This window comes from Pteropus alecto, unplaced genomic scaffold (genome assembly GCF_000325575.1).
Source record: "Pteropus alecto unplaced genomic scaffold, ASM32557v1 scaffold65, whole genome shotgun sequence".
Classification (NCBI taxonomy): domain Eukaryota; kingdom Metazoa; phylum Chordata; class Mammalia; order Chiroptera; family Pteropodidae; genus Pteropus; species Pteropus alecto.
The window spans coordinates 548,319-575,491 of NW_006439191.1; the positions used below are offsets into that span (position 1 = coordinate 548,319).

General features: G+C 44.1%; 1 protein-coding gene and 1 pseudogene across 2 annotated transcripts in view; one reads left to right on the top strand and one right to left on the bottom strand.

The window, feature by feature from the left end:
- Nucleotides 1–10,914, top strand: part of NVL (nuclear VCP-like) — a 65,855-nt gene extending 54,941 nt beyond the window's left edge. For both annotated transcript variants that reach the window (XM_006916204.3, XM_006916205.3), the window contains 2 exons: nucleotides 2,019–2,089; nucleotides 10,546–10,914. In XM_006916204.3, the coding sequence (XP_006916266.1) occupies nucleotides 2,019–2,089; nucleotides 10,546–10,590 (116 nt within the window). In that variant the 3' untranslated portion in view covers nucleotides 10,591–10,914. The remainder of the gene's footprint in view (nucleotides 1–2,018; nucleotides 2,090–10,545) is intronic.
- A 5,917-nt stretch (nucleotides 10,915–16,831) lies between these two features.
- LOC112483300 lies at nucleotides 16,832–16,950 on the bottom strand (annotated as a pseudogene).
- Nucleotides 16,951–27,173: the final 10,223 nt, after the last annotated feature.

Consider the following 27,173-nt stretch of genomic DNA (forward strand, 5'->3'; position numbering starts at 1 on the left):
AATCCATGTACATCATCATGTGACACTTTGAGGCCCTCTCAACAGCTCTGCACCATTCTCCACATCTGACAGTGTCTTTGTTTGTACAATTTGGGTGTGTGTGGCTAAAAAAGATTGATTTGTGACCAGCATTCCAACCATACCACCTACAGGAACAGCCTTCACTTGACTTGGTTCCTCTGACAATTCTTTCATCAGTTGTCATTTATGGCTGCTTTCTTCACAGTACTTGGAGGATACCCTCCTCAGAAGACCTACCTTGTCCTCTCGACCTGTGCTTTATCTGAAGTTCAAGTCTATATTGATCGCCTTTTATTCAGTAGATTTTCAAAAGATGTCTTTTTTTATTTGTATGGATTTCCTTTTTTTCTTTGGCCACCAAGAATCTTAGAGCTAAATTTTGTTTACAGTTAAAACAACATATCCTTAGCTTAGATTTGTCAGCACACATCATTATGAAGTCCCCGAGTTTTTTGTTGTTTAATTTTAAAGGTCAGTTATCTGAACTCCTTTTATTGTGAGCTGTTTTAAATTCCTTTTACAAATAGATAGGCTACAATTAGTAAAATTAGAATATCTTATAAACATCATGTGTGGTATTATGCTCTCTGAGAGATGGAGCCTATGACTAGCTGGGAATTTGTTTTGTCACTAAAAGTTAACAGGTTTCTGTACGTATATTGGCTGCTACTAATAATTCTGTTTGGATGTTATCTTACAAACAGAGAACAAATTTTAATAGCCCTGCTTTGATACTATTGACATTTCCAGCTGTCTGTCCTTTGAGACTTTGCATTGGTATCTTACTGAAACTGAAATGCCATTCAACTTCTGTTTGCCATGTTGAACTACACATTTTGTTTTATTTTTAGGTAAATATTCTATCCTAATGTCTATGTAGAAAGTTGACCATTTTAAATATAAATTGTCATCATGTAAGTTGCCATATTAACATTCTAAACCATGCCTTAACATTTAGTTATTTGATTTCTCTTACTTATGTAATGGCATAACCTTATAAAAAATCAGAACCCCCTTCTAATCCGGTATTGTGATATTATCTATATAGTATATGTTATAATATAACACTATAATATCTGGTTATGTGTATGTATTCTTAAGTTATTCTACTTCCCGTTCCTAGTTAAATATATTTGAATTACCTTAAAAGAGAACAATTCTAGTTCTTCTTCATAAATATCTCCATTAAATTAAGGTAAACAATGCACAGAGAGCCTACAAAGGGTCATCTGTTTATGAGTGATAGGGCTCTTTGAGTGGTACTGCATTCAAATCTGATGAGCAGAGGTTAGAGGAAATAGATGTTGGTCAAAGGGTATAAGCTTCCTGCTATGAGTAAGTTCAAAGTGTCTAATGTGTACTGCATGGTGACTGTAACTAACAGTACTGTGTTTTATACTTGAAAGTTGTTAAGAGAGTAGATCGTAAAAGTTACTACCACACAAAAAATAATTGCATGAGGGGACAGAGGTGTTAACTAACCTTATCGTGGAATCATTTCGCAATATATGTATGTATCATATCATCATGTTGCTTACCTTAAGCTTTCATATGTCGTATATCAGTATCAGTAAAGCTGTGTGTGGGGGGGGAGTGCGGAATAAATAAAATGTATGGACTGTTTGGTTTTTTTTAAAGAAAAGGGATAATGGTCCCTCTCTAACTAAATATGAGCCAAGTACTTTTTTATATAACTTTCCCCAAAATAAACTGTTTTGATTGCTTGGCGAGAGAGGAATTGTACTAAAATGTATGATATTATAAAGTAAAGCACTTATGCAAAATTAAATATGGTCAAGAATATGCACATTACAAAGAAAAAAGGTCTAAAACAATCTGATGAGCAGACTATGTCTGCTTTGAATTTTGTTCTGGAAAAGAATAGAACGAGCGTCATCACAAATGTCCTCAGCATTGCATTTGAATGCTTGAGAGTCTCTCAGGAGAAACTAAGTTATAAATCACAGTTAGCATATATTCGTGCATTTGCTCCACAGGTGAACTCAAGATTAGTCAGAAGCACTTTGAAGAAGCTTTCAAGAAAGTAAAATCATCTATATCAAAAAAGGTAAGAAATGCTCTTAAACATATAGAGAAAAGAGAATAGAATTGAGACCACTAGATATGAACTCTTGAAAACAAGCAAAATGGCTACCTTTGTGAGAGAGTTTAATTTTGCACGTTGCTTCCAGACTGAAGCACAGAGAGAGAATGACCTGTTGATGCCTGTTTCCCATCTCAGGGCTTTTTTTTGTTTGTTTGTTTTTTTAAATAAATTTATTTATTTAAATTAGTTTCAAGTATACAGTACATTGGTTAGACATCTATATTGTTCATAACAGGATCCCCCAATCGCTCCCTCCCTCCCCTGGCCCTCCACCTGGCCCTCCACCTGGCCATCATATTCATGCTAATTGCACTCCCTCTGCCGTGCTCCCCATCCTCATGCCCAACTATCAACTACTGATTTGTACTTCTTTAATCCTTCACCCCATTCTCCCGGCCCCCCAACCCCCCTCCCCTGTCTGTCACCAAATTGTCCACTATATTTGTGAGTCTGTTTTTGATTAGTTTGTTCTTTTTGTTTCTTAGATTCCACATATAAGTGAAATCATACTTTTAATCAGTCTCATTCAAGTAGTATTTGACTTACTCCACCCTTTTAAACCAATAGCTTCTTATATTCTTGGAGCTAAGAGTACCCAAACTGAATTCTAGGGACTTAACCATACGTTTCAAGCAAGTAAAATATTTTCACCATGAGGTCAGAGAAGGGTTCAAAAAATCACTGACTTTTCCGCACGTAAAATGTCAAATTTTACATGTTTCTTACTGTGTTGGGGTATTCTGTTTGTAACAAGTTAAAATGGTTGCTCTTAAGTGAAGCCAGGTAACTATGACACAGAGAGCTGCCAGGGAACAACAGCCAGCCCTAAGGAATATCTGGATTGGGTGCCGTCGTGTTACGTTTTGGTCACTTGGATTCCTTTTGTCTCAGGACTCCTAGAAGTTACGATATGCCTTAGCCTTGAGAACCTGATTACGGTCCAGACTAAAACTTCTTTAAATCTTTAGCCCTTTATCACCCCAGGCTCAGTATTTCTCATTATGATTATTGATTGAAAACTCTTAAGTCAAAGTCCAGTTATATGAAATGGATTGCAGTGTTTCAGTGCCTCCAATCTTGGTCTAAAGTCCTGAGTTAGTTGACTCTCGGTTAACTGAGATAACCCCTTAAGGGACTCGGGCTGGTGGTGGTAACTTTTAGGCACGTGACTTCCTTTGTATTCAGCTGGAGGAAGATAAGAGGCTCCCGAACCCAGACTGCATTTTACACCATGTTCGGAGAAACAGAAGTCTACCTCGACCGCTTAGGCATCTTTATATACTAGAGGAAATGTTTTCATTTTATTGAACATCTTTGAATAAAACACTGTCTTATTAATTTAAACCACAAATAGTTTGACAGTTAACATTACTGGCACTTTTCCTTCTGATCAACGAGAGTGATATGTTTCTTTCCAGAGATACAGTCTTTAAAATTTTGTTTTTAATTTGAAATTATTTCTTACCAACAGCCCTAGTTTTGAGGCCTTTCAAGAATGAGGACATATTGGCATAGCTCCATATTTGCCACTCCCATCTTCTAACCTTACTTTTTTTAATGTACAAGTACAGTTCCATAAGTTTTAATAAATCCTTCCGGCACCACAGTCAATATATAGAACATATTCATCACCTCAGAAAGTTCCTTATGTTCTTTCGTAGTCATCGGTCCCTTTACCAACGCCCCTCAGGTAGCCACTGAGCTGACTTCCATCATCATCCTCTCACTTTGTTTTAGAACTTGGAATAAAAGGAATCATACAATTTATTCTCATTTGTGTCTGGCTGCTTTTGCTCAGGGTAATGTTTTTGAGATTCATCCATGTCGTGTTTTCCAGTCGGCTGGCCCTTTCTCTTGCTGAGTAGCTTTCCATTACCTGCGTTTACCACAGTGTGTTTAGCCTTTCACCTGTTGGCAGGCACCTTGGCTGTGTCCAGTTCTGGGCTTTAATGAATAAAGGTGCTCGGGGGAGGCGGGGGAGTGTGTATGTACATACGTACATACATGTACACGTGTGTTTTTATTTCTCTTCAGTAAATAACCAGGAGAGGAATTGCTGGCTCTTGTGGTAGGTGTACATTTAACTTTATAGGCAACTGCCAGCCTCTTTTCCAAAGTGGCTGTTTCATTTTGCATTTTATGAGGAGTTCCTCTTTGCTCCATTCTCTCACCAACACTCAAGTATGATCAGTCTTTTACTTTTAGCCATTCTACTGGATGTGAAATAGTATCCCATTGTGGTTTCAGTTTGCATTTCCTAATGACTAAAATGTTGAGTGTATTTTCATATGCTTATTGGTTATTTGGATATCAAGCGTCCTCATCTTTCTCTCTTAAGAAATTGAGTTGTTTCTTTCATTAAGTTGCGCAAATTCTTACTTTATCCTGAATGGAGGCCTTTCATCTGATATACGTGTGCTGGATATTTGCTCCTACTCTGTGGTTTCTTTTTGTTTTCTAAAAGCACCTTTTGAAAAACGAGTTTTAAATTTAGATGAAGTCTAGTTTATAAATTTTTTTTTTATAGTTTGTGTGCTTCTATCATATGAAATCTTGACTATCCCAAATTTGCAAAAATTTTCTTTTTTTCCTAGAGATTTTATAGTTTAAGTTTTTACGTAAATGTCTATGATCCATTTCAAATTTCAAATTAATATTTGAATTCGATGGTGAACAGGGGTCATGATTACTTTTTTCTATACGTCTGTGTAGTTACTCTGGCCCTGTATATTAAGGAGACTTTCCTCTCATTGAATTACCATGACCTCTTTTTGGAGAACAGTTGATCATAGATGCACGAATCCCTGCACTCCATTCTGTTCCATTGATCTAAATATAAACTTTTACATCACTCTACCTTTTTTGCCTCTGTCTTGATTATTATAGAGACATGTCTTGAAAACAGGTAGTGTAAGTCCTCCAAATTGTTTTTCCTTTTCTCAAAATTGTTTTGTCTATTTTAGGCCCTTTGCATTTCCATATAAAATTTATGATCAGCTTATCATGTCTGCAAAAGAAGGCTGCTGGGACTTTGAATGGGATTGCATTGAATCTGTACATCAGCTGGGAGAGCAGACATCTTAAAAATACTGAGTTTTCCAATCTGTGAACTCAATATATCCATTTATTTAGATTCATTCACTTTCTCTTTTATAAAGTTACTCATTTTAAAAAAACTTATGAGACCCATTTGATTTCTTTCAGTAATATTTTGTGTACAAATCTTACACATCTGTCATGAAACTATTTCTAAGCAATTTCTATTTTTTGATGTTATTTGTAATTTTTTTTAAATTTTGTTTTCTAATTGATACTAATATATAGAAATTCATTTGGTTTTTATATACTGACTTTAGATAGCTCCTTATTTGTCACACTCTTACTTTTTTTACCTCTAAAAAGATCACTTCAGTTTTCTAGAAGCATATTTGTTTATGTTTGCTTGCCATAATTTTGAAGAGCTTCCGTGTTTATTTTACTACAGATGGCTATAAATATGTCATGCAAAGTTTGAAAACTGACCTAATTGCTCAGTTTTGCCACGTTTTCATCTTTGCTGCAGCTGTGATAATTAAGGATTAAATCTTCACTTTATCACCTTAGCTTACTTTTTGCAGGTAAATTTGAAACCAGTATATATTATTTTTATTGGAGGCTCATTACCTTTTTTCTGGTTCTAGTTCTGTTTCTGGTCTTTCACAGTTTAAAGCTGTGCTAAAGTCATTAGTTGAGGGTGGAAGGAGGGAACAGTGAGTGACGTTCTCCTCCGAGTCTCTGCCTGTGTTCCTCATCCACTCCCCCTTTGGCACTAAGCCCCTGGGCTTCGTCCGAAGATCCCTGCCTTGTCCTGATTTCTAGTGAGAGGCTCTGTCCTTTTGTGGCTCGAAGAAGACATAGTAGTAGACTGGCAGTTTGTGACAGATATCCCAGCAAATAAGGTCAGACTCTTTTTGCCAGTTGCTTCTCAGACTATAGACATGTTCTTCTCAATAGTGTTATTCTTTATTTTCTCACTTCAATGAAAATAAATGCTCTTGTCCAGTATGTGTCACTTCACAGACCAATAGAGCATAACTTATTTTGCTAGTTTGGTTTTTTTTTTTTTTCAGTATTAACTGCTCACCAGAGACCTGAGGCTAGGTTTAATAAGTGTTGACACCTTGAGGTTATTTACTCAGGTATTTGTCTCAAGTTATAGCCCTTTCTCTCTGCCTGCTGTGGCATTGTCCCACTGTCAGGAAGACAACTGCACTCAGACATAAATTATATATTTTTTCTTTCTTCCTTTATTAAAGCCACACCATAGAAACACTCCTGATTTATTAGCTTGTTCATTTTTATTAACCCACCGACCAAAGCACTTTGATTCTTTTCTTCGTGGTCCGGATTATATGGTTCATCCATTTGCCTGATTATTTCTGTCACATTGACATTTATGAGAGAAAACCCTCCCAAGTCAGAGTCCCCCATACCCCTGGTATGATAATGGGTTTTCCTAAGATCTCATTCTTCCATCCATACAAAAACATTTGTCATGGACCTCCTGTACATATAAGTCAGACACTGTGCTAGACTCCCAAGATTTATCACATAAGATGTGGTTCCTAACCTTTTGAGCAATTAAGAGTTGTATGGTAAGCATCACCGTAGATGTATACACATAGATACATGTTAACCTGGTCACCCAGCTCCATTGATGCTAGAAAATGGTTTGCAAGTACCTTTTGCTTATTAGAAGGTGTCAACTGCATGACAAAGGCAATGTAATGGATTCTATTAAAAACAGATCTGAACCTATGATTCCAGACATTGTAGAATTTTTTAATCCTTTTGGGAACATCCTTTGGAAGGCTTACACGTATGTCTTAGTGATGCTCCTTGATTCTGGTGTATTCTTTTTAATATCTTTGGTAGTCATAAATCTTTAAATCTTAAATATTTGATTTCTGGATACTACTCTAGTGAATAAGAAGTTATAGTTCCCTTTTGGAAATAGGCATAGTATGAATCTCAAATAAATAAACCAGATGACTGAGCTGATGATTACTTTGTTTGATCTTTTAAAAAATAAGCCATAACATCAGGGTAAAGAGACCACTTTCCTTGTCTGGCATTTTTACTGTCCGTGATAAAATAATTATGAAACTAATAAGGTGTGGGGAGAGAAACGGGGTGACTGGAAGACAGAGATGTGAAAGTTGACTTTTCATCCTATTTGAATTTTGAACCATGTGAATGTATTACCTATTCAAAAATTTAATATTTAAAAAATAATAATTTAAAAAGTCTGGAATACCAAAATAGTAACAATAGTTATCTCTGGAAATTAAGGATTAATTTGGAGGTTTTTTTCCTGCTATTCTTTATTTTCTAATAGTTCTACAATAAATATTGTTTGATAATTTAAAAAGTTATTTTACTATAAAAAGGGAATTGCTTTAATCTCATTACAAACAAGGCATTTATTGTTTAGCAGTGATGCTGATATACAGAGACCCTTTTATCCTATTTCAGAATTGAGCATTTCACTAATACCTATTTTATATTCACCTTTGAAACTGTTTAAGTTTACGGCCATGCTACCCTGTACAAGCCCGATCCTGTCTGATCTCAGAAGCTAAGCAGAGTCGGGCCTGGTTAGTAGTTGGATGGGAGACCACCTAGAAAGAGTAAGTGCTGTATGCGTAAAAAATTAAAAAATAAAGGATTGTAAACTGAAGGTCCTTGCATTCTGTGAGGTCAACCAAGACTTGCCTCGCCTAAAAAAAAGAAAAGAAAAAAACTGTTTGATAGGTACTTGAAAAGTCAATGAAATAAGTGTATAGAAGTGGGTTTTTTGTTTGTTTGTTTGTTTGTTTTAATTCATCTTCCAAACCAGGGGTAAACATTGAGTGCAGTCCAGGAAATGGTTCTCCTTGAATGGAAAATTCGCCCTTTCTCTGTTTCAGTATTCTGAGTTGTTAGAGATAACATCTGATCTGCCTTTATCTGTCACAGGATTATCATCAGAATAAAATATAATGGTGGTAAACTCACTTTTTAAAAGTCAAAAACATTATGCATGTGAAAGAAGATAACACTGCTCATTTCCATGAGGTTAGCTGAGTTTCTGTAAATGTTTATAAACTATCCCTCATCTCTCTTTCTTCCGTCAAGTCTTAAGTTCTCTCAGGCTAGGAGTCAGAGATCGTTGTGGTCAGACTTATTTCTTGTTCCTTATGGCAGTACAAGACAATCTCCTTTATTTGACTTTCCCCAGGCTAGTAGGCAAAGAAGCGACTTTAGTCCTAAGGCTGCTTGGTATTGTTTAAAATTATTTTAATGTCTCTACTCTTCAGTTTCGTGTTTTAATTTTTACTTATTTTTGTTTTGGGGACCAGTTAGGGGTGATCTAAAGTTGATATAGAAAAAAATAAGCAAACTGGAACAGCCAGGAAAATTGTAAAAAGATCAATCTAGGGGGTGGGGCTTAAAAAAACATATATTTTTCAAAAGCCTCAATAATGAAAACATTGTGGTAGTGGTACATGAGTTGACTGACGAACAAATGGAACAGATTAGAAAGTTCAGGAATGGACCTGAATATAAACATAATTTATACCAACAATACAAAGTGTATAATATTCTCCATACCAGGGACAGAAAGATGGACTATTCGGTGATTAATATTGGGAAAACTGGGAAGCTATCTCAAAAAATTAAAGTTGGATTCATAGTTCATACTGTATCCCAGGATACATTCCAAATGGATCAAATATTTAAATATAAAATTAAGACCATAAAAGTACTAGGAAAAAATAGGGAAGTTTTTCTATAACATCAAATTGAAATTCCTTTTCTACTCTTTACACAGACCAATAACTGTAAATGAAAAGACTAAAGAACCTGATACATAAGAATAAAAATTTCTGCATTATAAAACATTGTTAAAGGACAAGTGACCAAATAGGAAAAATAATTGCAGGTCATATTACATAAAAGAATGATTAGAAATTGGTAAGAAAAAAACCAACATCCTAATAGAGAAATGGACAAAAATATGAACAGACCCTTCACAGAAAAGGAAATGAACTTGTAAGCATATAGAAAAATTCTTAACTTACTGATAATAAAAGAAAAGCGACTAAGATACTACTTTTTACCCATTAATTGGCAGAAATCTCAAAACTTGATTTCACACTGTCGGCCAGGAAATGTCAAAACAGTTGCTTTCATTTGCAGCTAGCGAGGTGTCAATCTGTACAGCCCTTTTGATGGACCGAATTATAATCACAACAGAAGTTGACCCAGCAATTCCTTTATATGGATTTATCCTCAGAAATACACATCAATATAAAATTATTACATGGAGCATTGTGTATAATAGCTGAAGATAGAAACTCCGAATGATCATATAATGAATTCCGATGTAACTACTTTAAAAGACTGGAGAGTACCTCCTAAATATATTGTGTAAAGGAAAAAAGCAGGGATCATGTGTATGATAAGCTACCATTTGTATTAAAAAGAGGGAAAAATAATGAATATTAGAATTTGCCCATAAACACAGAACGAATGATACAGTAATTGGGGGCTGAATATGAAAGATCCCTTTTCACTTTAGAACTGTTTATGTATGTTTTAGTCGTGTAAACATTTGATCTATCCAAAAGAATAACAAAGTTGGATTTAGAAAAGACAGCACGCTGCGAGTGTTTCTGGGATAAACACCTGGGAGTGGAGCGACTAGTGTCGGAGTGAGACTGCCCCAGCGTCGGCCTGGGGCGCGCAGCGGGACAGCGCCGCTGGACGACGCTGGCAGCTTCTGACAGATGTTCATCTTGCATGAGAAGCCTCTGCTTTTGCCTCTCATTCCCCTGGACTCAGCACTTTAGAATTCTGTTTTCTTCACTAATTAGATAAGAATTTTTTCACCTGATTGTGAGGGCAGACTTTAGCCAACAGTTATGAGCGTCACAGGCACTCCCTGGAGAAGGGAGTGTGTGCGGAACGGAGGTGCGGGGCGGGGAGGCCCGCGCTCTGCGTCGTCTGGTCGGGCCGCCATTCTGGAGAACCACCGACGGGGCGGCTCGAACAGCATTCTGGAGGCCGGAGGCCGAGGGCCAGGTGTTGGCCGGGTTGGTTCCTTGTGGGGCCTCTCCTCAAAGATGACTGTCTTCTTTCTGTGTCTTAACATGGTCGTCCCTCTGTGCATGTCTGTGTCTTAATCACCTCTTCTTATGAAGACACCAGTCAGGGTGAGGTAGAGCCCACCCTAATGACTTCATTTCAACTTAATTGCCCCTTTCAAGGCCCTGTCTCCCAGTACAGTCCCTCTGAGGTCCTGGGGGTTAGGACTTCAGCATATGAATTGGGGAGGACATAATTCAGCCCATAACTGAGGCCAGCTCTATGTCTGTCTTCTCCCCTCTTCTCAGGACCAAATGATGTATGAAGCTCTGAGGCAGGCCCTCAGCCAGTGACTTCAGCGGCAGCCCTCGGAGGGTCACTGCGTCAGTGGCACAGAAGCCCACACGCTCTGGGCTGTCACTTTCAGCCTGACACCAATGTGGTCTCCTGGGAGTGTTTCATTCTCAAATTAATGAGGCCAAGCCGAAGCTGAAGATTTCTTTCCATCTGGCCAACCTTGTGTGGAAACATCCTACTCATCTTAAAGAAAAAGAAACCAATTTAAACTGCTGAAATAAAATAACTGATACTTTTTTTAAAATAAATGTTTATTTTCAAACAGTCTTGACTGTATCATCGAAAAGTTCATTACAGTAAAAGAACTTTTTTTCCTTGAACACCTGAGAGTAAATTGCCAACCTGCTGCCCTGTCACCCCCAAATGTTTTCATGTCTGTTTTCTGCACACCAGGATATTCCCCTGCATAACCAGCCATCAGAATCAGGAAATTGGCAGTAGTCATTGCTGCCAGCTCCTCCTGAGGTTTCCATTCCAGTTTATCCAGTTGTCCTAGTAATGCCCTTGATGACAAAAGGATCCGGTTAGGATTAGCTTTTGCAATTACTTGCTTTTTCTCTGTAATTTCCTTACAGTCCAGAACGGCTCCTCTGTCTTGACTTTTACCACTTTTGAAGATTACAGGCCAGTTACCTTGCGGACCGCCTTCGGCGTGGAGTTGTCTGAGGTGTCCTCAGTGGGATTCAAGTCATGCATCTTTGGGAGGAATATCAGGAAGCGAAGCTGTGTTCTCATTGCATCCTGTCTAGAGGCATGTGTTTTCGATGTGCCCGTTACTGATATTCACTTTGGTCACTTGGTTAAGGTGATTGTGCCAAGCGATTGTGCCAAGGTTATTGTGTACACTATAAAATCAGGCTCTTCCTTTGTAATTCATATGTATTTTGTGGGGAGGTACTTGGAAACAGTGTAAATACCCCATTCCTCATCACATCCAGGTATTACTATGTTTTTAGTGTGTTAACCCATTACTACCGTTATGTGGTGTTCAGATTGCCCCAGGCCAGTCGGGAGCCCCTTCATGCTGGCCTCTGGGTACCTCTGATGAGTCCCTAGCGGATACTTTCTGAAGGGTTTAATTTGCATCGTATTTAATCCCCTTCCTCATTTACAGTGCTGCTCACAGTATGTTCTGAGGATGTGTAGATGGGTTTGGTTACCTAGTTTTTTTCTTTCCAAAACTCCTCCTCACTCTAGAAAATGTTTTATTTTACTTTTAAGGTGGTATTGATAAAATGGAGAAAGTAATAATAGCTCAAAGCAAATCAGGTAAATAAGAGTCCTTTTTTTCAAGGAGTTCACAGGGCACAAACGGACAGGCATGAAGAGGAGGGTACTATAGGATCCCGAAGAAGCAACTCCAAAAGAAAAAGCAAATCTGGATCGTGCTAGAGATCGATGATTAAGAATGAAGGGAACATTGAAATGATCTTCTGGAACGTCCCCGGACAGCCTGTTGATGGTGCACTCTGCCTGCGCTGGCAGATAATCCTTGCCCCGAGTGGAGGGAGAGACTCGGCAAAGTTCCTTCATAAGAACCTTCTTAGGTGTGGAGGTAAAAAGTCCATGTGATGTCACAGCCATCGACCTTCTGTCTTCCGAGACCATAGGAAGTCTCAAGATGGAAAAACTCAAAGCAGAACGTGTTTACCTTCGTTCCCCATCTGTGTTGACGCTTGATCTTCTTCCCACAGTTCTCGTCACCCAGGCTAGGATTCAAAGTCCTCGTCAGTTCTGATTAGTGATCAGTCACTCATGTAGAAATATTTCTGACTTATGTCTCTTGCATTGTTTTCACAGGCACTGACCTAGTTCAGGCCATCAACACCTTTCATAAAATTAGCCTAATCTGTTCCAGTCTCTTACACACTAAAACCAATACTTTGCCTTTCCAAAGTGCTCAGCTTAACATTCTTCAGTAGCCTAAACTCAGCAGTCTAGTAACACGTGGACTTTTGTAATCTGCTGTCAACCCACCTTTGGCACCTGTCCTGCCCCCTCCCCGCCCCCCGACTGGATTTATTGCCATTCCAGGGAAATGCCACGTTCCTTCAGCCTTTGCTCCCAGTGCTCCGAGCACCTGGAATGCCACCCCCGCCACCACCCGTACCCAGGGCCTGCTCCCGGGTTTGAAATGCCACTTTCTGAGAAGTTTTGCTCAATCCCTTCCTTTGCTTTCTGTCAACATGCGTTTTGTGCTGACCTGGACTTTGGCTCTTACCTTAGCTCAGCTCTGTTGAAGCAGGCTGAGCCTCTCGGTGGCAGAGTCCCTATTCATTTTGACACCTGTAGCCCTTGGCGTATAACAAGAACAAAATAACTTTAATTGCACAATGGAATCGCCTTATGGCACAGAGCATGTTAACATGGGGGACATTTGATGGAGGTTTAACGTTTCCACCCCAAGCATCTACCGCAGGGACTTCGCGGTTCTCTGAGGAGAGACCTAAGCTTTGGAGGCGGGGCTTCCTCTGGCATCTGGTTCCTGCCCTTAGCAATCCCTTCTCCCTGGCTGAGGAGCCCCTGAGTATGCGTGAGGCCTTCAGTGGAAACTGTTTCCAAGAGCTGGCCTGCACGAGCATTCTCTAGAACAAAAGCTTTGAAGAGGAGATTATATATATTTATTACAACAGAAATACTAATTACCTTCTCCTTTTGCACAGACAGGAAAACCTGTTCTCCCACTTGGGCTGACCAACGGCGAGCCTGGTCAGTGGACAATGGGTCTTCTTTGAGGCTCCAGGATGTTCCATTGGCATAAATGTTCGCGGAAAGCTAGATGAGTTTCATGATAACAGAGGACTTTAGAAGTGAAGAGACTGGATGAGGGCAGTAGCATAGTTCGGGGAACTGTGGAAATGTTCTTTGTAGTATATGAGGAAATACGTTTTTTAAATTAAGCCCTACCTGAAAAAGGAATCAAAAGCTAATGAATTCAACAAACACTTTTTGAGCACCTACTTCGTGTCTGCTTTTTTCAGTTGTCTTTTTTATTATTCTCAGCTCCCTAAGAATGTGGATGTTGAAGTAATGATCGGATTCTCGAACCCTTTATTGCTAAACTCAGTTTGTAGTCCAGCTTTGATTCATCAATTAAAAATGAAATTATTCGTGCGTGTTTTAATTTTACACCTTGCATGACACAGGTTTGGAGCATCTGTGCTTTAATATAAAATGTCTGGCTTCATCATTGTTGCCAGGTGACATGGATGGCGGAAGAAGGTGGACTTACAAACATGTCTTACTAACATCAAAACCGAGACGTAGAGCGTATTCGTTTTATCTTTGAGAAAACTGAGGCTCAGAGAAGTTAAGCAACTGACCCTTGGACACAATTAATACGTGGCATCTGGGAATTCAAACTCAGGACTGTCTTAACTCTAAAGCCATGGTCCTCCCACATCCTACCAGCTTCTGTGGCAGAAAGTGGACTTCTGTGTCATGTCCCCTGGGGAACTACTAAAACGCCTGCCTTCATTAACTAGTGTGACATAGAGTAAGAATACTCTTTACTAAGCAGTGGATAACATTTCTTTTAGTTGGACTCAAGCAATTAGAAACCTCTACACAGTAGCCAGTCAGTAAATTCTGAAGCTGTGAAAAACAGGCATCTCTAGTTAGCTCCTGGAGAGGGAAGAGCAGAGATGCGGACACGCTGCCTCTTGCACCCCCAGCCTCCTTAGCACCCAAAACAACTAGCACTACCCTATAAAGCTAAAATGCTACGATAGGAGCTCCGTCGCCCAGGTCTAATGTCTAGGTTCCGGGCCTTAAAATTCTGGTTGCATGTTAGACACACACACCCTTATCTGTGCCTGCGCCCAGAGCCTTGGGATTTTCTGTTTACCTCTTAAGGGCTTTCTGAGGGCACCAGGGCTAGCCGAGGTTCTTCCAGGCTCAATTCTTGACCCTCCTAGTTTTCTGAGACTGTCCATTTTGACACTTTCTGAGTCCAGATCAGAACATCCCAGCTGGTGGGCTGTCTTTCAGGAGGCCCTCAGAGAGGAGAGGTGGGCCTGGGGCAGCTGGAGACCCCCCGGCCAATTGTCTGCAAGCAGTCTTGTCCATTTTTAACTCTTTCGCCCTTTCTGACAAAACTGTCAAAGGATGTGCTCCACCAAAATGAGGGAGGATAAACTTAGGGAGAAATGGAAGATGTAGGATAGAGGGGATGGAAGGGAGGATACTGGAGCTCTCCGGGAAGACAGCTCTGCCCTAGACCAAGAGGGCAGCCAGTCCAGACTGCAGCAGTGACTCAGAAAACACACATGTTAAGAGTTATAGTCACATGGCAACCGACTGCCCTCCTGCAAGCTTTTGAACACGGAGACAGAAGGTTCAAGGTGTGCCTGGCCCACTTCTTATCTGTACTTGGCTGGTTCTGTCTATTCACAGAAGAGGTGAACACCTTACTTCTCAGAGCACCTGGGGACACTGATTTCACCTCAGACATATCTGTTTCAACTTCCGACAGCCAGGGTGAATCTGGAGGCGGAAGAGATAGAGAGGCCCACTTTCTTTTGACCATGTTTCTGCTAGACAAGTAGCACCTTGTTCACGCGGTGCTACATGCCCTCCGAGGGGACCCAGAGAAGACTCAGGGAAGCTGAAGCCAGACCCTGCTCAGGCTGCCCTGGGGAGGTGTGTGTCTAATGGCATTGTCACCCTTGCTCTGCAAAATGAGGTTTGGACTTGCTGCTCAGCTTTTCAGAATGAAACAAAAGCTTTTTTTTAGAGATCTGCACATAGGTAAGACAGTTGAAAAGAAATGCAAGGGAGTGACAAACGAAGTCAGAGCAGTGGTTACCTCTGAGGAGCAAGGAGGTTCTGTGCGGAGGCGACCCTGGGGTCCTCCGTGGTACTTGTTCTGCTGCTTTCTTTTTTGTGACAGTTTATTGAGGTAGGATTGGCACACAGAAAGCTGTACTTAATGTATACAACTTGATGGATTTGGAGGCGTTTCCTCCTGCCTCCTTAGTTAATTTTTTGGTTATGTGATAAGAACACTTGACATAAGATCTACCCTCTTAGCGAAGTTCTAAATACAGCTGACCCTTGAATAACGTGAGTTTGAATTTATACGTGGATTTTGTTTTCAATAAAAACTAACTTTTTTCTCATGATTTTCTAATATTTTTTCTCTAGCTTTTAATACTATATTTTTTATACTATAAGAATATAGTATATGATACATAGACAAAATAGGTGTTAATCAACTGTTTAGGTTCTTGGTCAGCAGTAAGGTATTAATAGTTAAGTTTTTGGAGAGGCAAAAGTTATATGTGGATTTTCAACTGTGTCGGGGTCGCTGCCCCTCAGCCCCTCACCAGGGTCAGCTGACGACAACGCAGTGGTGGCAGCCGCAGGCACGGTGCTGTGCAGAGCGCGCTAGGACTGACTTTGTATAAGGAGACTTTATACCTTTGACTGACACCTCCCGTTTCGCTCTCTTATTCTGTTTCTATTATGATTCCTCAAACTATACATAGACCTCGTAGACTCTTTTCTGTATTTATGACATATTTCATAACAAAAACATGTTTAAGGAGTCGGGGGTTACTTTTGGGAAAAACGGCTTCGAACTGAAATAATTGGCTGAGGAAGAAGTGATGAGGCTCCGAATTATCAAGATAATTTTCTGTGACTGGGGAAAGCCTCCGTCAAGCAGAAAGCAAAAGCAAAAGCAAAAACTGGGGGTGCTGGCCCCCTGCCAGCCCTGACTCACTGAGAAATGGGCTTTCCTTCCAGGACGCGGGCGCCGGTGCCTGCCTCTTTCTCCAGATGAAATCTGTGTTGAGAGTTGTTTCGCATCAAAAACAAAACAGCGCTTTCTGTCTCTACACCATCCACCCCTCCTGCTTTTTATTCCCCTGCAACCAAGTTTAATCCGCTGGCTGTTTGGTGAGTTAACACATTAAAATTAAAATTTACCCCAGCGGAACCTTACCGGATCTTTTTTTTTTTTTTTTCCGACCTGCTGCTTCTGAGCTGGAGAGAGGCATTTTGAAGTTCAGAAGTAGTACTGATCGAGCGAGGCAAGGACATTTGTGTGATTAGCAACAACGAGGACAGGGACAAATGCCAGGAGCCCTTCTTACCGCTGTAATAAGGCTGAAAAAAAAAAAAACTTTTGGAATTACTTTTTATTTTTTTCAAGCGAGGCAACCCTTGGTTGACCTCACAGATTGCAAGGACCTTGTCAGCTTACAATCTCTTATTTTTTATTTTTATTTTTTACACCTACAGCACCTGGTCTTCCTAGGTGGTCTCCCATCCAAGTACTAACCAGGCCCAACCCTGCTTAGCCTCCGAGATCAGACGGGATTGGGCTTGTTCAGGATGGCGTGGCCACAGCCTGGAATTACTTTAGGTCTCAAATCTTGAGGGATTCTAGATTAGTTTCACTTGGGGCCTGTAACAGGTTCAGATGGCAGATTAAGGTTAAGCCAAGTTCATGTTAAGGTGAGTCTAATGATTTTTAAATCGGCATCAGGGCACGATAGATATGGTAATTTGCAGTCCATAGTCCACTTATAACTTGAAATTAGAAACCAGAAGGCAGTAGCATGAGAGGAGAGATTTTATTAATTTGTTCAGCAAATATTTGTCGACTGGCAGCTGTGAGCCAGGTTTAGTGCTACTTGCTGGAAATGTAGCTCTCAGCCAAAACAAAGTCCCTGCGCCACGAGCTTTTCCCGGGGATGGCGGGGAGGGGAGGGGAGCGAGTCAATAAATCCGAGTACTTGTGTACTTGTGAATACATACACACGGCAAATATCGCAACTGGTAAATATGTAAAGAAAAAGTAGGGTGAGGACTGGGGAACGCCCAGTGTGTGGGTCTGCAGGTGGGTAGTTATTTTGCATGGACAGATTAGGAAAGCAAGTGAGAGTGAGCCTGCAGGGCTTGGGAGGAGAAAGTGCTGGGCAGTGGGGACAGTGGGGTGACTTCTGCACATTCCGCGAGGGCGGAGTGTAGGGAAAAAGCTGCCGTTCCTCGGCATCTGCTCACTCTGGCCATGAGACTTCATGCCAGTCAGTCCAAGGGGGAAAGGTACCGGCATTTTCTCCCAGCTCTGCCACTGTCCCAGAACATTCTACCAGCTTCTTCATCAGAACCATATGAAAAATAATAACTCCTGGTCAGCTTCTTCCTGTTGATAAGTAGCTCCTGAGGAGGCAATTTCAGGCCTCCTAAGAGGCCAGGTAGATAGTCTTGTAATGACACATCTGTCCTCCTCGCTCTATGGGGAGCCTCCCCAGGGCAGAGCGTTGCTGCATCGCGCCTGTCCCAGCTCCATCTGAGGTATGGTGTCCCCTAATCTCTCTGCGGGAGTAGGGTGCGGTGTGCAGAACAGTCAGAGCATCCACAGGCCTGATTGTCTCTCAGATCATCACCACGAGGCTGAGATCATCACCACAGGGCATTTCCAGTTGTGAGCCACTTGCCCTGACACATGTTGACTCATTCGATTTCACAATAACCTGGGAGGCGAGTGAGACTATTATCCTCGGTTTACGGATGAAGAAAGTGACCATGGACAGTGGGAGGACCCTGCCCACAGCGAAGGGGCAGGGTTGAGCAAGCCTCACACCGAAAATCTCTACTTCAAGATAACAGAGAACAGTTATGAGAATTGTCAAGGTCCAGGGGTGAACACGCCGGGCACAGTCACGGGAGAGAGGCCTGGAGTAATGGCTGTGGGTGAGCACAGTAAGGGGAGACGTGTGCAGTGACCGGCAGGTGTGGGAGCAGCGTGTTAACACACTCGTGGATGGTTTCGTTCCGTTTATTTTCCTGTTGCTAAAGGAATTCGTAGACATTCATAGAGAGGTAGCAAAAAGGCGTACGCGTCATCCACAGCCTCCCTTCCCAGCACCGCCTCTGCGAACATCTTTTGAACATTCGCCTCTGAGTTTTCCTCCGGTCAGATGGTTTGGGGTGATATTTGCCCCTGATCAAATGTTAACGTTACTTCCCTTGACGAAGGTCTCATGGTGTTCCTCTCCTGTCCTTCCTAGTCACCCGCCTTCATTCCTGCAATGACCGACTCCAAGACGTGAAAGGGTTGAGGGACACCTGACACCAAGGCCCTGGGGCCAGAACCCCTTTGCCTTGTCTTCCTGGGGGGCGCACCACACTGTGCGTAGAGAGCACCTACTGGGAGAAACACTCGCAGGGAGGTGGGCTCACAGCCTTGCAGGCAGCCACAGCCTCTTTTAGGCTGTTCTGATTGTTGGAAAGCTTTTCCTTCTTAAAGCTTGGCCCATGACTCCGGGCGAGGGCTGATCATTCACAGGGCATGCTGGGTCATAGCCCCAGTTGCATTACGTTTCTTCTTTGTCTTTATTCTTTTTTAAAACATCTTCTTTGCAGTTAGGAAAAATCCCCAGGACTTGGCTTATGTGAACTGTTCGATATCATTTGTCTTAGTCTGCTCCAGCTGCCATAACAAAATAACACAGACTGGGCGACTCAAATCATAGAAATGTATTGCTCACAGTGCTAGAGGCTGGGAAGTCCAAGATCAAGGTGCCAGCAATGTAGGTTTTATTCTGAGGCCTCTTGGCTTGTAGCTGCCACCACCCAGCCCGATGCTCACATGACCTCTTCTTTGCATGCGTAAAGAGAGGAAGCTTCTTATAAGGGCGCTAATCCCATGGTGAGGACCCCACCCTCATGGCCTCACCTAATCCTAATACTTGCTAAAGGCCCTGCCCCCTACCACCATCACGCTGGGAGCTAAGGCCTCAACAAACGAATATCGAGGGGCACAAACGTCGAGTCCTTAACACCACTCCAGTTTCCCCAACCCTGAATGGTTTTGTGAGCCGACCCTCTTCATCAAGAAGTAGACTTAGGGAAGTCTGTAAAGTGAAGGCTGTCAACCAGCTTCTTTGGACTCCATTTTAGGATTGTCTGCCTCATGCCATGTTCCACATATCCAAAAGCCCCTTGGGAGCCAGTTAAACGTAAGGGAGCCTAGGTCTGACCAGGCAGTTTATTTACTGTTGAACAAGTTTAGTGAACACCTACTATGGGCCAAGTCTATCAGAGAGCCGGGGATACTGCGGCAAACAGACAAATAAGGTTCCTGCTCTCACAGGGCCTACGCGATGTGCTTATAACTGAACTGAACAAACATCCGAATAGGTTGACTTCAGAGAGAGAGATGTGCCACAAAGAAAATAAATCAGGACTAGGCAGGAGCAGATCCCAGTCGGGTGAGGCCTGAAGCTTATTTAGGGGACCTTCTTTTAGAAAAAGAATACATATCACCCTGTGAATACAGAGAGTATTAATTTCCTAGGCTGCAGTAACAAAGTATCACAAACTTGGTAGCTTAAATAATTCTCTCACAATTCTGGAGGGTAGAAGTCCAAGTTCAGGGTGTCGTCAGCAGAGTTGGTTCCTTCCCAGGGCTCTGAGGGAGAATCTGTTCCACGCCCTTCTCGCTCGCGGCAGCCCCAGGCATTGCGTGGCTGGCGGTCCTGTCCGTCCAGTCGTCTGCCTTCATGTGGCGTTCTCCCCGTGTCTCTGTGTTCACGTGGCCGTCTTATAAGCACACATCATGTTGGATTAGGGGACCTCGTCTTAACTAATGACATCCACGACGACTCCATGTCAAATGAGGGCCCATTCTGAGGTACTGGCGGTTAGGGCTTCAACGTGTCTTAGGAGGACACAGTTCAGCCCACAGCGCATGGCTAGGGCTCCTCCCAGGACGGGGCCTGCGCCCGTGAGGGGCTCTGAAGTGTAAGTGTCTTTCGCATCACAGCGGCTCCTCCCCAGGATTAGGATAGAGAATGGCGAGGCGGAGGCGGGTGCGCCATCTCTGGGGGGTGGGGCTTGGCAGACCCGTCAGTGTCCCTCCCGTCCTCTGCGTCCACTCTGGAGGTCCCAGTTCCCCTTGTGCAGAAGTCTTCCTGGATAGCTCTGCCTAAGGGCTTTCTCTGTCCCCTGCCACTCCCCAGCAGACTGGAGTGTCCCCAGGAGAACCCAGCACCCAAAGGGGTTGGTGAATGTTCACCTCAGCTTCCCCACCCCTCAGAGAGACTTTTAAAAACTCTTTCACTATAAATGCAGATGCAGAAAAATACACAGAACATATATAGGGCTTCATGAATGACCATAAGGCAAACAGCCCGTTCCCAATGGTGGGACTGTTCTAAGGGACATTCCATCCAGTCTGTGAGGAGTCACAGCAGCACACAGTGGCAGTTACCTGTGACTTCTTTTCTGACTTGCTTCTCTCCTTCATCACCCTCCAGGGATCACCTTCCAGATAAGCTGCCTTTACCCACATTATCGTCTCGGGTCAGTTTTGGCGAGGGAAGCCTTCTTTAAAGAGATGGTATGTGAGGCGAGCCCTGAGTGCTGAGAAGGCGCTGGCCTTGCAGAGACCTGGGCTGGTGTTCCCAGCAGAGGGACCGCCGAGGCCCTGAGGCAGAGCAGTCCTTGTGCCTGGGCCAGAGAGAAGCCCATGGTGGCTGGACCCCAGCGAGTGAGTAGGGAGCTGTGACAAATGGCAGGGGAGGAGTAAGCAGAAGCCAGAACACATAGGACCCGAAAATCCTGTGTGTGTGTGTGTGTGTGTGTGTGTTGACACACATATGTGAGTCGTGTCGGAGGTTAAGGTGTGGGGAGAAAGGAGACGCCTCTCCTTCCTCTTCCCATTTCACTCGCCCATGGCCCCACCCCTGCCTCACTGCCTGGCATGTCCACACGCTCACACACACTCATAGGCTGAATTTTGAAAACCCAATTTCATGCGGCTAGTCCAGTCCTACAACAAGCATCGATTCAAATCAGGTAGTTAGAGAACCAGATCTTCTCGACATGAGCTACACTAAGTGCAGAGATATGTCAGGTACCGGGATCAGCTGTAGCATCTCTCGTGGTGGCTGATGATGGACCACAGGCCTGGGAGCTCGGGCGATGGTGTGTGGCCCTGGGAGACAAACGCCAGCCCCGTCCACAGGCTGAGTGACTGTCCCACTGGGTCTCTCTAGCTGTGAGCGCAGGGGGACTCGGAGCGCCGAACATTGCCCGGCTGGGGAGGGTGTGGCCCCCTCTGACTAAACCTGCCTCTGCTTCCCTAGCGAGAACAGCCTTCCATGGAATGTTTGTTGTGTGTGTTGATGTGCAAAGTTAAGAGTTTTGCTGATTTAAAAAAAAGAAACAGGTCAAAGTCATAGAAACAAAGTAGGATGGCTGGCAGGCCTGGGAGGCGGGGGGACACCGGGTGCAGACTCAGCTGCGCCAGATGAAGAGCTTCTGGCGCTTGGTCGTTCAACGACGTGCGTGTGTTGAACAGGACTGAACCGTACACACGTATAGTCACGATGATAAAGTTTATGTTTTGTGTTTTTCACCATAATTTTAAAAATTTCTTTAAAAGATAGACAGTAGTTTGGGCAGCTAGCATGGACTGCTATGGTTGGGACAATGGTGACATATCTTTTTGTTTTGTGGCCTGTCCTTTGGCCCAGATGGTGGAATCCAACAGCTTAAAGTTCTGGTAACCGTGGACACCCCAACCCAGGCGGCGACAGTGCCTTTCATGAGTTATCTCCACATCCCACCCCAGCAGCCCTAGTTGGGAGAAGGACAGATAAGGAAACCGGCTTAGAGAAGTTAGTTCCTCTGCTCCAGGCCCACGGGCACGAAAATCCATTTTGCTGCCCCACCGCTGCTCTGAGATGTCTGGAGGAGATGCGGCCTCCTCCAGCGCTGGTCTCGCTTCTCAGGGCTCCCCTCACAGGCCAGTGCCCTGTCAGCTGGGTTTACAGCAGAGGCTTCTTAAATAATCGCTGGCCCGCCCCCTGGTCGGTGTTTGAGGGGCTCAGGAGCGCCCCATCTCCAGGGGTCCACCCTCCTTTCTTGCTGGCAAACTGGGCCAACTGAGAAGTGTCTGCTTCTCTTAGAATGGCAACTGGAGGATCTAAACTAAGCTTGGCAGAGTGGCGTCGTCAGGAAAACCACACGTTTCTTGTTGTTTCCTATTCGTTTGTTTCCTTGGCTACAAAACGAGGATGATACCACTGTGAGAATTAACAGCACAGGAGGAGACTAGCCCAGTGCGGGGCGTGCGGCGGGCTGAAAAACAGACACCCCCCCAAGGTCAGTAGTCTCTGGGACGAGGAGGCTCACGTGTACATATGGTTCTTTAGTCGTAGGGACTCGTGTGGCCTAGCGTGTAATTCCGTGGTGCAGATTAAAGCTCTTGCTACCCGCTTGCCTGCGCTGTTGATTTACTCCGCACACTCGCACAGCCAGTGTCACCCTCAAGGTGGCCGGGTCCATGCGGGGCTGGAGCAACATCTGTTTCCTCTGGGAGCACAGCTGTGAGCCTGAGCGGCACGTGGAGACGGCTCTTCGTGGCATCAGCTGTTGGTCCCTGGAACGTGGGGAAGGGAGGGGAAGTGGGTGGGACCCGCCCTCACCACAGAATATCCGCCCGATTCCTCCTGGCTGTGGTAGGGCAGACACCCTAGGATTCCATCTGGAGGACACTGTAGCCCCATGCCCTCATTTCACACACGAACAAACAGATTCTTTGGGGCTAGGGAACTGAGGGGAGCTGTCACGTGTGGTGGCAAGGGCTTGGGCTTACAACGAAACTAGTTAAAACCTGGGTTCTGGTTCTGCCGCTCTTCAGAGATGAAGCTGGCCAACTTGAGGCAGGTTACCTAACTTTGATTCTCGATTTCCTCCTCTTTTAAATGAGGCAAAGATTACCTACTTTACATTGTGCAATTTTAAAGGAGGTAATGATGCTAAATTGAAATAGGACAGTCATTCTCCTAATACATGTTCACACTTGTCTCTGATCCTTTTAAGAAAGGAGTCAGCCGAGGGCTCAGGAATGCAGGGAGCGGCTGAGCCCCCCCTGGGGCAGTGTCCACGTGGCCTTCAGGGGGCTCCCACCTGAGCGCTCAGCCGTGGCATCTCACACACAGTTGGAGAAATCTGTCACTATGAAGGGAGAGAATCAGGGATGCTAGATGCTAATAACCAACTCAGTTCCCAAAGGGCTAAGGAGGTTTTTGAAATTTTAGTTTAGCTGTTTCCTCTGCCCCCATCTCCTCCGTCTGGTGGACAGAATGAGACACCCGCCTCGTGCAAAAATAAATAAATAAATAAATAAATAAAAACTCAGCTACTAAATGGGAAGAAAATATGAGGCTTAAACCACTTAACTGGACACGAGGTTGTCTTTCCCCTTTTTGGCAAATGAAAGGTGGTTCTGGGTCTTACTGACCCGGCCCGAGGTCAGCGGCCTTTGATAACGGACCGGGGGAAGGGGATCATAGAGACCCTCTGCGAATCGGCCAGCTGCCGATCTGTGAGTAGAACCCAACAGGGAGGGCCGTGCAGTTCCTCCAGGCCTTTTCCTCAAAGCTTTCATTCTCTTCCTTTCTCGTCGGTTACAGATACTGGGATGTGTGTGTCCACTCTTGACTCCATAAGAAAGCTATGTGTGTTTCTTTGGGTTCTGCCTTTAGAAGAAAATTCTGGTATGCGCCCCAGATCCAAAAAGGGGTACTGTCTATTCATACTCCTCCACGCGGCCAGGTTAGAGCGCACCCCCTAGGACACTGTCCTTAACCCCTCACTCCGGTCCTGTGCGCCAATTCACACGTGCCCGTGACAGCAACTGCCTTCTACATGGCAGCGATGGATTTCCTTGTCAGGGTCTGAAAGATTCCCCTCCGTGGGGTCCAATTATTAGCTTCCCCAGCCACAACTGGGCAAAAATCAAAGCTGTCTTTTTTCAGGGGACGCTCCTCATTCTTCATTTTCCTCTACCTTGTCATTAACTTTCCAACCAAAAATTACCTGCGGCATGATCGTGCCTGCATGTCCCTCTCTCGTCAAATCCTGCCCTTTTCCCCTTCGCCCCCCAGGTGTTACCGCCGCCGTTTGTCTCCCTTGCCAGGTGCCACACTCATCCTTGTCCCGTCTCAGAATCGAATATTCCGAGAGGGTCTTAGGAGTTTAGTGCTCTTGTGTTCCTGAGGGAATTTTTTTCAGGGACTCCCCAGCCTTAGGTCATCAGACTATCCCAACTTCTTTCCAGTGACGAAGGCCTATGGAAGCCTTTCCCAGCAAGACAAGGAACAATACGCTACCTTGTCCAAACAAAGACCTTCCAAGGCAGCTGGGCAGGTCGGCTGGGAGCAGCCTAAGCTTTGACAGACCAGCGTCCAGGCCCTGGCTCTCGGCTCACAGTGCGTGCCCTCAGGATCATCTCTGCAAAATCTCTCCATTTCTTCACGTAAAAGTGTGGGGGCTGACACCTCTCTCACACCAACACGGGGTAAAACGATAGTCTGCGGGTACGGTCTGGCGGAGTTCTGACATTTGATCCATGATGGCCACCGTGTGCCCTCCGCTCCGGGACTCTCCTGTATTAGGCGTTGAGTCCTGTCACCAAACTCCAGTTCTGCTCCCATCTTAGCACTAGAGCATCGGCTCATTAATTTGGGATGTTTTGCCTGCATCCTCACTGCCTAATGCAATGCCTGGCACGGTGCCTATAGAACCAGTGAATAAAGAAATGAAATCTGACAATAGATTTAAACATTCATGTTTTAAATTAGAATTTTAGATTGGCCCTTTCCTCCACTTCTGCTTAGGCACTCAGTCCTTCTGAGGAAGCTAAGGCCTTCCTAGGGTGAGGCCCTCACTTCTCTGGTGTTTACGCCGCCTGGCAGTTGCCCACCCATCACTCACCCATTCCATGGTCTATCCCTAGTCTTGCACCAGGTGTAAGATCAATACCCTCATTAAAGCAACCGCGTAAAGGTGTAAAGGCCCTGGCCAACCTCGGCAGGACATCACCTGCAATGTAGGGGCTGGTGGTCCTGCCCCATCCACCACTGCTGCCCCAGCTGAGGAAGTAAAGAAGAATCCGCGGGTGCGATCATGACAGCAGAGCTTTGGTCTTTTTCACTAAACCTCTTTCTGTAACATGTTCAATAAAAAGCTGGTTTATTTTTTCCTTTTAAATTTTAGATCGTTAAAAGTCAAAAACCGCCCCCAGATTTAGCCAGAACCGCTGGCGCACAGGAAGAGGTCAACAAGACAGTGGAACGAACACATTTGGTAACAGGATTATGTCAGGGGTTTTTCTCCCCGTCCCTGTTCCAGGACTAGGCTCATGACACCGGCCATGTTGCAGCACGTTCGTCTTGATTCTGGAGTCACAGTCTGAATATCAGATTCTGTCTCCGCAAATGAAGTGTGACCTTGGGCCAGTTCCTTTAAGCCTCAGTCTTGTTATCGACAAAACAAAGATATGAATAGTCCTATCTACATCACAGAAGTGTTGAGAATTAAGATAACACATGTAAAAAGCTTGGTACAGGGCCCATGATAAGGATTCATGCCCAAGGTTTCCGTGTACGACACTTACTTAGAGGTTATCCAAATACCCGCCATCTTTTTCTTTGCTTCTGTTGAAAATGAAAAGCTTCTCAAGTTTAAGAAATCTCTGTTGGTCTCTATTAAGCACTCACTTCAAGCCAAGCACTGACCCTGCCAGCTTTGGGGAATCCAGGAAGATCTTTCTTAAGCAGTTACAGCTTCAGAGGAGTAAACAGAGTGTACATTTCAGAAATAGTATGTGAGGCCATGAATGAGGTGATCACTGGTCCTGGAGTCCGAAAAGGTGGCACTTGACCCACTGGGTGGCAGGGATGGGCCACAGAAGGCTGGTGTGAGCCTCGAAGGAGCAGGTCGCCAGACCAGAAATGGGGACAAGGGAAATCTGGGCGGAAGGGAGAACTCACAGCAAAGCCAGCAAATGACTTCGCAGGACCCCGCCCTGTGCTTTGAAGACCCTGGGGTCCGGCCTTCCTACTGCCCGGATTCCTAGGTCTCTTTGGAAGAGTCACTGCCAACGGCCCCAAGAATGGACTGAGTTGGCAGATGGGAAATGGACTGGTCAGGAGACCTGCTCAGAGGCTGGAACCTCCATCCAGGTGAACGGAGGTAAGGTAACCAGAACAGCAGGTTGCGGGAAGTGGGAGCGCACTACTTCCAGGCATTCAGAGGGCTGAGCTGACTGGAGTCCAGCTGTTTCAGCATTTGCCTGCAGGCGCTCCACAGGCGAGGGCCTGGAGGGCTGGGTCGGGGAGAGCACAGTCTGCTTAAGGTCCAATGCTAAATCCTCGGGAATGCTTCCCAGATGCTTTTTTACAGACTGAATGGTATATCAGAATTGTCAAACTGCTCTAAACTTTAAAACGATGTGTTGTTTTTTTTTTTAAGCAGAAGTTCAAAGACACGAGGGATTTCCCCGGGCAACAGGATCAGGAAGGGGACAGTCGTTTGGGGAGGAAATCAGGTGTGTGGAGCAGGAAGCCAGTCCTGAGGATGATTCCTCAGCAGGGGGAAACCGCAATATGGCTGCTAGTTACAAAACTAGGAATTTTATAAAACTCGTATGAAGGATGCCTGGGGGTTTGTGTTGTGCACAAATTGTAGACTGCTGATTTTTGATACCATATATTATTTGAAAACAGTTAACTGTATTACACAAAATTAACTGAAGTGACAAAATTCAGGTAAC